This window comes from Lampris incognitus, chromosome 14, assembly GCF_029633865.1.
Source record: "Lampris incognitus isolate fLamInc1 chromosome 14, fLamInc1.hap2, whole genome shotgun sequence".
NCBI lineage: Eukaryota > Metazoa > Chordata > Actinopteri > Lampriformes > Lampridae > Lampris > Lampris incognitus.
This window is the reverse complement of record NC_079224.1, coordinates 47,005,485-47,018,771: the sequence shown is the minus strand read 5'-3', so window position 1 is coordinate 47,018,771 and position 13,287 is coordinate 47,005,485. Positions and strand designations below refer to the sequence as shown.

The 13,287-nt window shown below is 40.7% G+C and overlaps 2 gene segments (V, D, J or C); both read right to left on the bottom strand.

Annotated features, from left to right (window-relative positions):
* Positions 1–4,432: 4,432 nt before the first annotated feature.
* On the bottom strand, positions 4,433–5,079 carry LOC130123694 (T cell receptor alpha variable 18-like; the record flags this gene model as incomplete). The annotated part of the segment is given in 2 exon segments: positions 4,433–4,966; positions 5,061–5,079. Coding segments are annotated over 2 exon segments (423 nt in total), but the record flags the coding sequence as incomplete, so codon positions are not given.
* A 3,852-nt stretch (positions 5,080–8,931) lies between these two features.
* LOC130124535 (T cell receptor alpha variable 14/delta variable 4-like) lies at positions 8,932–11,799 on the bottom strand (the record flags this gene model as incomplete). The annotated part of the segment is given in 3 exon segments: positions 8,932–8,985; positions 11,367–11,686; positions 11,781–11,799. Coding segments are annotated over 3 exon segments (393 nt in total), but the record flags the coding sequence as incomplete, so codon positions are not given.
* Between the last annotated feature and the right edge of the window lie 1,488 nt (positions 11,800–13,287).

The window sequence follows — 13,287 nt, the reverse complement described above, 5'->3', positions numbered from 1 at the left end:
TCTTTCGTGAACCGAATTCAGAATGTGTTTTTCTTTTGTGAACCGAACTCAGAATGTGTTTTTCTTTTGTGCAAACCGAGTTGCTAAGCTAGCTCCTTCCAGCTAAGCCGCAGCAGCAGCAGCATGGCGTATTAGCACAGAAATTAAACTGCGTCACGTTTTAGCGGTGGGTAGATTGACCATGTCAGTCGCTACTTGTGTTGTTTTCTTTTGATTCTTTTATTGAGAGATATGTAAACTAATGTCTTTGCGTGTGTGATGCGCCTGTTATAATGCAGGCCAGGTTTTTCTTGGATTTGGAAGATCGCGCTTGGTGTTTCTTACCCCAAGCTGGAAACAAGATGGCGAGCCACCTATAGGAGCCCTGCTGGATCCACGTGGTCTGTCTGCGGCTTCACACAGCTCATTCTCAGGACAGCAGCCTACAGATTCGAGGACCTGGATTGTGGTAGGACAGAAACTTCCAGTTTGTTACTGCAAAACGTAGTTGGGCTCATTGGAGCAACAACGGACTTTCCAAAAAGGACCGATTATAGCCTACATTGATTATTGATTTGGATTTTTGATCTGATATTGTATTGTTAATCGCAGTATCGGCTGAGTTTATTACTCATTCATACTGTTCATGAGGTAATGCAGTTGTGTGTTACTTTTGGCATTCTGATTTACTGGTTAAGTAACTTAGGTTAATGGAAATTAGATCTGAAACTTAAAGGCCCAATGGAACAAAATAGAACATAAAACAAATTAACATAATTTGTCAACTCAAACAAGCGATAACTTCAAATTAGAATTAAAGGATCCTTAATTAGAACTAAAATATCTATCTAAAATATCTGAAACTCAAAATAGTGGTTTAATAAGGGTTAAATCATAAAACAAGAGGTTTCAAGGAATTTATCCATTCTCACTGTGTTATTGTGTAATTGTGTATGTTTCTCTGTTTTTTTTTACAATTCTTTATATAAAAACAAGCCGGTAGTTCAAACTTTATTCCCTGGTCTGTGGTCTGCAGTCATTTGATGCTAGTTATAAACTGCTCCTACGTACCTAGAACTGGTCCTAGTCAACTGTCAACATCTACAGTGCTACACTGCTGTTAAGGTGGTGGCTGAAAGATATAAGTTTAGACAACGGAGTCAGCATCACGGAGAATCAGTGGCACAGTACGTGTCCGCGCTGAGAGAACTTGTTGCTACGTGCAACTCTAAAACATTTGAGGATCACGTGCTACGGGACCAGTTGGTGGAAAAGACTAACTCCAATCAGATAAGAGAGCGTTTGCTGCTGGAGGTGCCCCTAACTCTGGAAAAGGCTGTGACTATTGCTGGACTAATTGAATCCGTCACATCGAACGCTAAAATCATGGACCGGGGAACTGCGGCTGCAGCGCCGCCCGCGACAGCTGTGGGTGTGCAGCTGGTGGACACAACCAGGGGACCGCCAGTGTCCACGAGAGACAACGCCACGAGACAAGGGCTACCATGCTTCAGATGTGGAGCACGCCACCATAAAGCTTCCTACCCATCTTGCCCCGCCAGGACGGCCCGCTGTAATAACTGCAGGAAACAGGGGCATTTTGCAAAGGTGTGTAGGGGGGCAAAGAGAGTAAGTGGAATTACAGATGATGTGGAACAAGTAGAGAGCACTGTGTCTGAAGTGACTATATTAAATGTAGACACTGTAGCTCACACTGGGAATAAGATAATGTGCACAGTACATATGGCTGTTGAGAGGCAGACAACACAAAATGTGGAACTTTTGCTGGACACGGGCTCTGCCGTTTCAATCCTTCCAAGTACAATGTTAATGCAACTTTTCCCAAACGCCCCACTGAGTACACCCGACACTGAAACTTGTGAGTTACGGAGGCAATCCTATTCCCCTGAGTGGAACTCTACATGCCACTGTGTCATACGCCATTAATCCAGTGATCCACTTCCTGTCTACAGTGTTCAGCAGGGTAGGAAACCCAAAAGAGTTCATCTCAGACAATGGCAGTCAACTGATTTCACAGGAATTTGAATCCTTTCACAAGGACAGGGGAATTGCACACAAACACTCCTCACTCTACTACCCCCAGGCCAATGGGGAAATTGAGAGATTTAATCGATGTCTGAAGTATAGTCTGCTGACTGCGAAAATAGAAGGAAAGGAGTGGACAGCATCAACCAGAGACTTTTTGCAGGGTAACCAGGCATGCCACCACTCAATGCTCCCCTGCAGAGCTGTTGCACGGACTTCAGACACACACCAAACTCCATGTGACAGGCCTCCACAAACCACAGCCTGTCACATCCCTACAAGCACAAAACACAGCACAAACATGAAAGAGAAGCAGAGGAAGATGAAGGAGTATGCAGACATGAAGAGAGGAGCAAAAGCGGTGCACTTTCCTCCTGGGTCTTGGGTCAGAGTTAGGAGACCAGGTAAACTACGCAAGAGACAGTCAAAGTACTCTTCCCCTCTTCAGATGCATGACCAAAGAGGCCAGTACACTTACAGGCTGTCTTATGGGCGCACCTGGAATGCATCCTATCTCGTGTCTGCCCTACCCCTTCAGGGTCAGGGGCCTGACATAGACTGTAGCTGAGTCCAGCCTGACCCACTACATGCTCAGCCCCCTCTGCGAGAGGTCAGGGTCAGGAGGCCGCCTGCTTGGGCACAGGGCTATGCTATGTGGGGACGGTAAACTAAAACAAGAATAGCCTATTGTTGGTATGAAACTGTTATTTTGAGACTGTTATTTCTTATAGACTTAGTACTGTCTGTGTGAAACTATTATTTCAAATCTGTTATTTTTTAATGACCTAGTATTGCCTGCATGAGACTGTTATTTCGAAACTGTTATTTGTTTTATGGTCAAGGTGGTATTCTGTTGTTATTGTAAGAGTGTTTATAGCTAATGCAGTTCAGCGTAAGCACCGCAGTGATGTATAGTTGGTGATGATATAAATGTTATCTTTTGCAAAGGGGATATGTAACGTCTTAAGTTGATGCAGTTGGAGGACAGTAGGGGGAGCTAGAGGACAAGATAGGATGTAAGTGACTGTAAGAGGGGAGGAGGAGTGTGACGTGGGTTGTTCAAGTAAAGAAGTGTATGCTAACAGACGTGTGTCTTCGAGTGGTCCCTTAGCATCACCACGCAGTGTTATCAAAATGAACATTTATAAACCCTCCATTAGGATTAAATAGGGAGACATTGTACTAAGGGTGGTTAAAACTGTTGAGTGTTTAGTGATAAAAATATTCCAGCCTTAGGTGGTCTGTACAGAGCAGCAACAATGGTGGGTGAAGGTCCATAGAGCTTAACAGCCAGCAGTTCAAAGGAAGAGTGATCAAGTAGAGAGAGTGGTGTTGGTTTTATACTATCACAATAAATCTGCACAAGGCCGCCTCCTCTGCCTGAAGACCGAGGTTTGCATATGTAAACAAAGTTGCTGAATTTAGCTCTAGAAAGTCATTCTGTGACTGGCAGGTTTCCGTCAGACATACATAGTCCAGTTTGTGCTCTGTGATGGCGTTATTGACCTGAGGGGCTTTGTTGGGAATAGATGGGATATTGTAGAGGGCAAACTTCTGACAGGTTGTGCACGTATAAACAGCTGATTTAACTAGTGGAGTTAGCACACTGTGGTCCACATCCAGGTCAAGTCGTAATATGTCATGTGGATAAGAGGCCCAGTGCCTAATAGTAGTCTGTATGGGGAAAACTCCTGGTAAGAGGGTTAATGACTGATGAGGCCAGTGGGGGGAGCTATCGGACAAAACAGTCCTGTGGGGTGAAACCATCGGTGGAAACAGAGGCTATGGGAGGGAAATGAGGGATTTAAACAGTCAGTCACATAGAGAACTGTGTAGGGCGTGCTGCAGAAATTAGGTGATAAATCTCACAGCCGCAAATTCAAGCACTGTCAACAACAATCTTAATCAACTCTATAGATAATTATTAGAGTAGGACTCACCAGTCACTCGAAAACAAAACCCATCCTTCGTTCGGTAAAGTATCTCGTGAAGGCCTTGCCTTCCTGTGTGAGGCCTTCGAGTTTAGGTCCTGATCTCTCCCTTTGATCGCTCATTACAATTCACTGGCCAGATCGGTTTAGCAAGAATATACAAATAAAACAATCAAAATATCCTGGTTTAAGGTTAATCTAATCTTTAATGAATTGAATAGCATTAATATTATAATTTCATATTTTATATTACCTTTAAATGAGCCGTTTTGTCTTTACGTCATTTAGTTTTTTGGTTTATTCTTTTATTTTATTTGTATTTTATTTCTTTTGGTTTATATGTGAGACAGTATGGGATTTACAGTTATTTTTCTCCTAACACTAGAATCAATACAGGACTGTACCATTTGTTAAATAAAACTACATAAGACATTAATAATTTTCTTCATTAAGACAGTTTAATGTTTCAACGCAGATTAAAATGTTTTTGAATGTTGGATTGACACATTGGACGAATCAGCAGTTGTAGGAAGGTGACCTGTCAAACTGTCCAATGTGTTTTTCTTCAAGAAGTAGCCGATGAGATTAAAATATGAATACTGCCCTCTAGTGGATGTGGTTTAACATTGTTTTGTCTCTGGATTCTTGATATACACTCCAAAGGTTTTTGTAGTACGTCTTGCAGTTTCCTGTCACTGTGGGCCTCAGAGCACAGTAGTACACAGCAGAGTCAGACAGCTGCAGACTCTGGATCTTCAGAGGAACTGATCTTGAGCTGGAATCCAGGCTGGAATCAAATCTCTCCTTGAACCCGTCCGCTGTGTTCCCTGATCCAACAGAAAAGCGGCTCAGAATGAATGTGGGCTTGTCGTCTGCAGCCTGTCTGTACCAGTAAAGATTTGTATTTGAGCCACTGGTGTTATAGTGACAGTCCAGTGTTACTGTCTCTCCCTCACTAACAGTCACATCTCCTTTGGGTTGGAGCACGTTGTCTTTTTGAGCTCTGCATTCTGTGGGACAACAACAGACGGTGTCAGTGTGAGGAAAAGAATCAACAAGACAAAGTTCAGATTAATAACAAGCAAGCCAAGAGTTGTGTCCTACCAAAGCACATAGCAGCCAACAGCAGTGAGATGAGCAGGAAGCTCATAGCTCTTCTGTTCAGTAACTATGAGCTCCAGTGACCAGAGAGGACTTCCTGTGTCTCACTGTGGAACCTTGTTTTAGCTCCAACACTAAGTGGTAGATTTGAAGGCGGGGCTTGTTCAGAGTGACAGGGCTGATGACCAATCGCCTGTTATTACTGCTGCTGACAGGTTCAGACAGTAAAACACGTTTTACATTCAATTCAATTCAATTCAATTTTATTGTCATTAAAAACAATGTGCAGGCACATGTTAAAAATGAAATGAGGGCTGTGGCTTCACCAAACAGTGCAAGACAGACACAGACAAACACAGCAAACACAGTATAAGATATACACACATGAAGACCCAGCTAAAAATAAGTTTAAAATAAGTTAAAATATATAAGTTGCATCATATTCCTGTTGAGGGGACTTGTCTTTAAAACAATCAATACGTATTATGTTGTTCTTATTTATGTGATTCTTATAAAGTTGAATCCATTTTGGTTCATCTTTGAAAATGAAAGACATTTAATATTCAAATATTTAAAATTTGAGCTATTTATTATTTGGATTTTGTTTTTTTTTATGTTTTGTTTTGTTTTTTGTTTTTGTTTTTTTTCTTTTGCCTTTTATGAAGAACACCTGAAGAATAATTGCGTTGTGTTATGAATAACATAGATAATAAAAATTCAGAAATCTTTGTTTTGGAAAAGTACATTCATCCTGTGTCATTAAAGAGTGTGGGGTGTGATGTGCTAATAAACTGATGGAATCACAGCAAAGCTGATGGAGTATTTGGAAAGAAATAAAGGTTTGTTTTTCCCTCATCATTTTAATTGTAGATGTCTGAAACCTAAAATCATCCTCAGACTATTGATCTGTTTTCATAATTTGAAGAAGTTTTAGCATCTCAGTGTATCTCTGAGGATTCAGCTGTGATTCCACTCAGCTCTACATGACTCTTCATCACTATGAAGAACCTGAATGGACTAAATGACAACAAGTAAACAAAGACATGAGTCCTGAAACCAGACTCCAGCCACCATGAAAACTAAAGTTAAAGGCTTGAAGTCAGTCATTCATGTGATGTAACTAATGTCATAGGAAGGTGGAGGTCCAACCGTCTCTATCAAGTTAATGAGAAACATTGATCATGAACATTGTCAAATAGTATCCTGATGGTGTCCTGAAGATGCATCAAAGCCATGACCACATCTCATCCACAGTTATAGTAACAAAATACATAGATAAGGGAAAGAAAACACTAATCCAGTTCCACTGAATGAACAACAAGTTATATTTAGTTAAACTTAAATATAAATACGGCTGTATCATAACAAAGTCCACAAGCAGTAGTCCAGTTATGAACTCTGATACATTATTTCCATTATGTGTCTATGGAAACTCTACTTGATTGATCTGCTGTTAAATGACAGAAGCAGCTGAAGTGTGTAAATGTTCTGTCAGACACTGTCAGGTTTTTGTACAGTGACTCTGGGTTTCCTTTCACTGTGGGCCTCACAGCACAGTAGTACACAGCAGAGTCTGTCACTGCAGCAGAGGACATCTCCAGATGAAACGCTTTTCTTTCTCTCTCATGCTTAAGAGTCAACCCTGGTTCTTTCTCTGAATATTCCATGATGAGAAGCTGTGGAGGTGAGCTGGAGTACTGTCGATACCAGTAGAGGTTCTCTGTAGAGACAGAGTAGTTGCAGGAGAGAGTGACCCTGTCTCCTTCCAAAGCCAGAATTCTATCATGAAATGGTGTAACTGAATCCTCAGAGAGCCCTAGATAGACACATGGATTTTTACAAACACAATAGTTGATGGAAATACCTTATGGATAATATTAAGATGTATGTTCTTCCACTTCATATTTACCAGTATGAAAGGTAGATATCATCAGCCAGATTAAATGGAGTAACATCATGACTGAAGTGTATTGAATCACCAAGTGAAAATAACTCAGCAGCTCTTCAGTTGCAACATGAAGTCTTTGACATTCAGTTCTCTAACTCCTCCCCTTGTCTTGGTCTTTGTAGTGTTGTGGTGGTGGAGGTTTAGAAATTAATGTCATGATGGACCCTTCACCTCTTTGTTCTCTTTGCTAATATATATATATATATATATATATATATATATATATATATATATATATATATATATATATAAGGGAATTCTTACATTATAAGAAATGATAAATTTGTTGATCTAAACAGGACGACATAGAATAAGATTAGTCATTATAATTATTAAATGGTTTCTGAACATGACCCAAAGTCAATAAGTCTCACCAACCATGACAGAGACAAAAACTGTGGAAAGAAAGGTCCTCCTTATCTCTATTTAAACAGACAATGGCCATCAGTAATATTTTCCTAAGATATAACAAAGGGGGACAGAATTAGCACAGTGGCGCCCCCAAGGGGTGGCCAGGGGTGGCCACGGCCCCCTGATACTATCCCTGGCCCCCCTGCTGCCCCCCCTCCCCCAGCCACGAGTCGCATATGCAGAATATGCTTCTGATTAACCTTAATATCCTTCTATCTGTTATTTTACATTAGGTGCCGTTCATTTAAATCAAGAATGTATATTTTTCATAATAATTCATGTCAAAGAAAGTAACAAATGCATAGCCAGGCAGCCAGTCGCTTCTGATCGTCCGTCACTGCATCACACATACACAATCTAACAATGAATCATCTAACACTTTACAATATATACAGATACATAACACATTAAATCAGAACTGTTGTGGAACTCAAAATGTTAACTGTACCAGTGTTAGTCTTTGCACATCAGCTATGTAGTAACATTAACTGTAAAAAAATAAGAAACCAAAGTATTTCAGTAGGCGATTCCTTAACTCTCATGTTGGCAGTTTTCAATTAGCCTATACAGTATACTACAACAGCATAATAGAATTCCTGAAATTCAGTCATGGCTTTTGGTTTTGGTGTGCCACCCCAAGATTTTCAGTGGCCCCATTTGGCCACCCCTATGAACATTCTCTGGGGGCGTGACTGAATTAGCAAGAGATAAGCCATGTCAAGTTATGCGTGAAAGTATTTTAAACTACAATACAAAATAAAGAACCACATGACACAAAGTGGAGAATGTAAAAATTCTTTATCACACAACTTCGGTTGAATTATTCTGCTTATAGAATGATCACTTGGCAAGATATTAGAAGAAAAACATTTAATTTTTTGTAACTAATGTTTTGAAGTGAGCAGTAAAATATTATGAACAAAAAGTTAGCCATTAAGCTAAAATGTTGAATGTTAATTGGACTCAATACTAATTCAACATGTTGTGCAGCAACTTCTTGTCCTGCGTGTGAATTTATAACAATATTTAACCTTGAGCTGAACTATGTGTGCATTAAAAGGTTTTGACGCAAACCTTCCATCAACCAGAAACAAGGATCCTCCATGGTAATGCTATGATTAGAGATACTAAATATCTCACCTTGTTTCTAGTGAGCTGATATTAAAACTCTACTTGATTGATCAGCTGTTAAATGACAGAAGCAGCTGAAGTGTGTAAATGTTCTGTCAGACACTGTCAGGTTTGTGTACAGTGACTCTGGGTTTCCTGTCACTGTGGGCCTCACAGCACAGTAGTACACAGCAGAGTCTGTCACTGTAGCAGAGGACATCTCCACTTCCATTTGAGTCTCATTCACTTCAACAGACAGTCTGGAGTTTGTATCTGCTCTGTTTATTGATGAACCTGATTTATAGGAGGATATTAGAAACTGTGGTGGTTCTCCTGAGTCCTGGCGATACCAAAATAAGTAGTTTGCTGAGGAGTATTTACAGGAGAGAGTAACTTTGGCACCTTCTAGACCATGTACTCTGTCTTGGAGGGACTGGATGGTTTGCTGATAACTGGAACCTGCAGATGGGAAGAAATGATTAAAAAGTCAATAATCATGTCATATATTGAATCTATCTCATTATTATTTCTGTTAAAAAGGGATTCATAGTTTAACAAATACTGAGCTGCCAAAGTGTTTCTTACCAGTAAAGCCAGTGAATAAAACAAGTGGTAGGAGGAACTGCATGGCTGATGTCAGACGTCAAACAGAAACTGTGGCACAGCAACAATCACCTAGTTAAAGATGTGCTGGTTTCAGAGATCTGATCTGTTTCCCTGTCTGTCAAACTCCACTTCCTGCTGAAGAGGAAACAATGACTGGATCAACTGTGACAGGTTATTACAATCCACTGTCCAGATAGGTTTAGCAAGAATATTCAAATAAAACAATCAATTAATCATGTCTTAAGGATAATCTCACCTTAAAGGAATGTTGATAGAATAGAGTTATTATTATTAAATATTTTATATTACCTTCAGGTTGGCTTTCTTCTCCTGTCATCATGTAGTTTATCTTTTGTGGTTGGGTTTATATTTGAGACAGTATGGGATTTATTGTTGTGTTTCTTCTAAAACTAGAATACTACACATGAATATGTTGATGCCTGCTCAATCATCCAGGTGTAGAATCCCAGAAAAGTTGAATCAGTTCATCTGGACACAAGGTTCATGGGAGAAACGTGTCATCATTCATCTAGGAGACTGTCAGTCTCTTTGTCTCAGAGGCTGACGAAGTCACTTTGATGACGTCATGACTGAAGAAACCAAGCGGCTGATGTCCAAAGTGGATGCAGTTGCATATCTACACTGAATCACACGTTTTTTCACTATCAGATGAAACAGCAGATCTGCTGACTTACTCTCCACCCTCTCCTCCCCCAACATCTCCCCCATCATGCTGAAAATGTTCACCCTCCAGTGTTATCAGCCACTCTTCTTTTCCTTTTTTCTTTTGTTTTGGGGGTGGGGGGGTACATTATGAATGGGGGCATTTGCTGGGCCAAGTGTAAAATCAACCTGTTGAACATGTGCTGACCCAATGTGTACTTAAAATACCTGATGCTCACTCTCAGCAGAGCCATAAGGTTTGTCTGCACTGTGTACTTCAGATTCACATTCAGACAACTTTATTTCCCCCAGAAGGACAATTCAGTTCCACAATCTACCCAGACCATACACAAGCTCACACACAAGCAGCAAGCAGCAGTATGTCAGAGACAAGAGACAGAACAGTACATGGGCAAGAGATGCACACTGGCGCCATCGTGTGGCCATCCAAGCAGACTCACACGAGGACCAGGCGAAAGATAAAACTGCACAGTCAAGTCAAGTCAATTTGGTTTGTATAGCCCAATATCACAAATTACAAATTAAAAGAAGAAATAAATGAAGAAACAAACAAACAAATAAACAAATAAATAAAGCATCCTAAGATACATTGCACGTTACATTCCAGCACAACATTCAGTGAACGTACAGGCCCACAAGCCATGTGAAGAACAGACAAGGTAGAAACCAACTATTGTGGTTTAAAACCAAATAAAGCCTTCATTTAAAATGACTACTCTCAGGGCGTCCGGGTAGCGTAGCGGACTATTCCGTTGCTTAGCAACACGGGGATCGCCGGATCGAGTCCCCGTGTTACCTCCGGCTTGCTCCCTACAGACACAATTGGCCGTATCTGCGAGTGGGAAGCCGGATGTGGGAATGTGTCCTGGTCGCTGCACTAGCGCCTCCTCTGGTCGATCGGGGCGCCTGGTCGGGGGGGGGGGGATTAGCGTGATCCTCCCACGCACTAACTCCCCCTGGTGGAACTCCTCACTGTCAAGTGAACAGAAGTGATGACTCTCATCACAGTGGTGAACGATTTATAGTGACGACCAGGGAACACCATGTTTTGTATGCGTGTTCAAAAGTAAGACAGGGAGCTAAAATAATGAGTCTTGAAAGAATAGCTGTTAAATAAGCAGGACTAAACACCACCACTCACCTGTCACCATACACACTGCTACTTGTCCCATGGATTAGTCAAGCAGTCTCGCTTCCATCAAGGAACCACCAAGCTCTGACTTCCATCAAGTTATTTTTCTTCTAAGACTAGAATACAATGCAGAATTTGTTAAACGAATCTACAGAAGACATTCATACTTTTCTTTATCAAGACAGTTTAACGTTTCAATGCAGAATCAAATGTTTTTGAATGTTGGATTGACACATTGGACAAATCAGCAGTTGTAGGAAGCTGGCTTGTCAAACTGTCCAATGTGTTTTTCTTCAGCAAGGAACCAAAGTCTTTAAAATGTGAATACTGCCCTCTAGTGGATCTGGATTATCATTGCGCTGTCTCTGGATTCTTGATAGACACTCTAAAGGTTTTTGTAGTACGTCTTGCAGTTTCCTGTCACTGTGGGCCTCAGAGCACAGTAGTACACAGCAGAGTCAGACAGCTGCAGACTCTGGATCTTCAGAGGAACTGATCTTGAGCTGGAATCCAGGCTCGAATCAAATCTCTCCTTGAACCCGTCCGCTGTGTTCCCTGATCCAAACCTAGAGCGGCTCAGAATGAATTTGGGCTTGTCGTCTGCAGCCTGTCTGTACCAGAAAAGAGATGGACCTGGGTCACTGGTGTTATAGTGACAGTCCAGTGTTACTGTCTCTCCCTCACCAACAGTCACATCTCCTTTGGGTTGGAGCACGTTGTCTTTCTGAGCTCTGCATTCTGTGGGACAACAACAGACGGTGTCAGTTTGAGGAAAAGAATCAATAAGACAAAGTTCAGATTAATAACAAGCAAACAAAGAGTTGTGTCCTACCAAAGCACATAGCAGCCAACAGCAGTGAGATGAGCAGGAAGCTCATAGCTCTTCTGTTCAGTAACTATGAGCTCCAGGGACCAGAGAGGACTTCCTGTGTCTCACTGTGGAACCTTGTTTTAGCTCCAACACTAAGTGGTAGATTCGAAGGATGGGCTTGTTCAGAGTGACAGGGCTGATGACCAATCCCCTGTTATTACTGCTGCTGACAGGTTCAGACAGTACAACACATTTTACACCATATTCCTGTTGAGGGGAATTGTCTTGAAACAATGAACAAGTGTTATGTTATTATTGTTTGTGTGATTCATGTAAAGTTGAATGCATGTTGTTGAATCCTTGCAAATGAATCACAAATTTAATATTGTAGATATTAAAGTATTTAGATTTTTTTTTGTCTTTTATGGAGGAAACCTGAAGAAGATTTGCATTGTGTTATGAAAAACATTGACAACAAACACTTCACCTCTTTGTTCTCTTTACTAAAATATATATAAGGGAATTCTTACATTATAAGAAATGATAAATGTGTTGTTCTAAACAGGACGGCATAGAATAACATTAGTCATTATAATTATTAAATGGTTTCTGAACATGACCCAAAGTCAATAAGTCTCACCAACCATGACAGAGACAAAAACTGTGGAAAGAAAGGTCCTCCTTATAGAGTGCCTCTATTTAAACAGACAATGGCCATCAGTAATATTTTCCTAAGATATAACAAAGGGGGGACAGAATTAGCACAGTGGCGCCCCCAAGGTGTGGCCAGGGGTGGCCACGGCCACCCTGATACTATCCCTGGCCCCCCTGCTGCCCCCCTCCCCCCCAGCCACAAGTCGCATTTGCAGAATATGCTTCTGATTAACCATAATATCCTTCTATCTGATATTTTACATTAGGTGCCGTTCATTTAAATCAATAATGTATATTTTTCATAATAATTCATGTCAAAGAAAGTAACAAATGCATAGCCAGGCAGCCAGTCGCTTCTGATCGTCCGTCACTGCGTCACACATACACAATCTAACAATGAATCATCTAACACTTTACAATATATACAGATACATAACACATTAAAACAGAACTGTTGTGGAACTCAAAATGTTAACTGTACCAGTATTAGTCTATGCACATCAGATATGTAGTAACATTAACTGTAAAAAACAAGAAACCAAAGTATTTCAGTAGGCGATTCCTTAACTCTCATGTTGGCAGTTTTCGATTAGCCTATACAGTATACTACAACAGCATAATAGAATTCCTGAAATTCAGTCATGGCTTTTGGTTTTGGTGTGCCACCCCAAGATTTTCAGTGGCCCCATTTGGCCACCCCTATGAACATTCTCTGGGGGCGTGACTGAATTAGCAAGAGATAATCCATGTCAAGTTATGCGTGAAAGTATCTTAAACTACAATACAAAATAAAGAACCACATGACACAAAGTGCAGAATGTAAAAATTCTTTATCACATAACTTCGGTTGAATTATTCTGCTTATAGAATGATC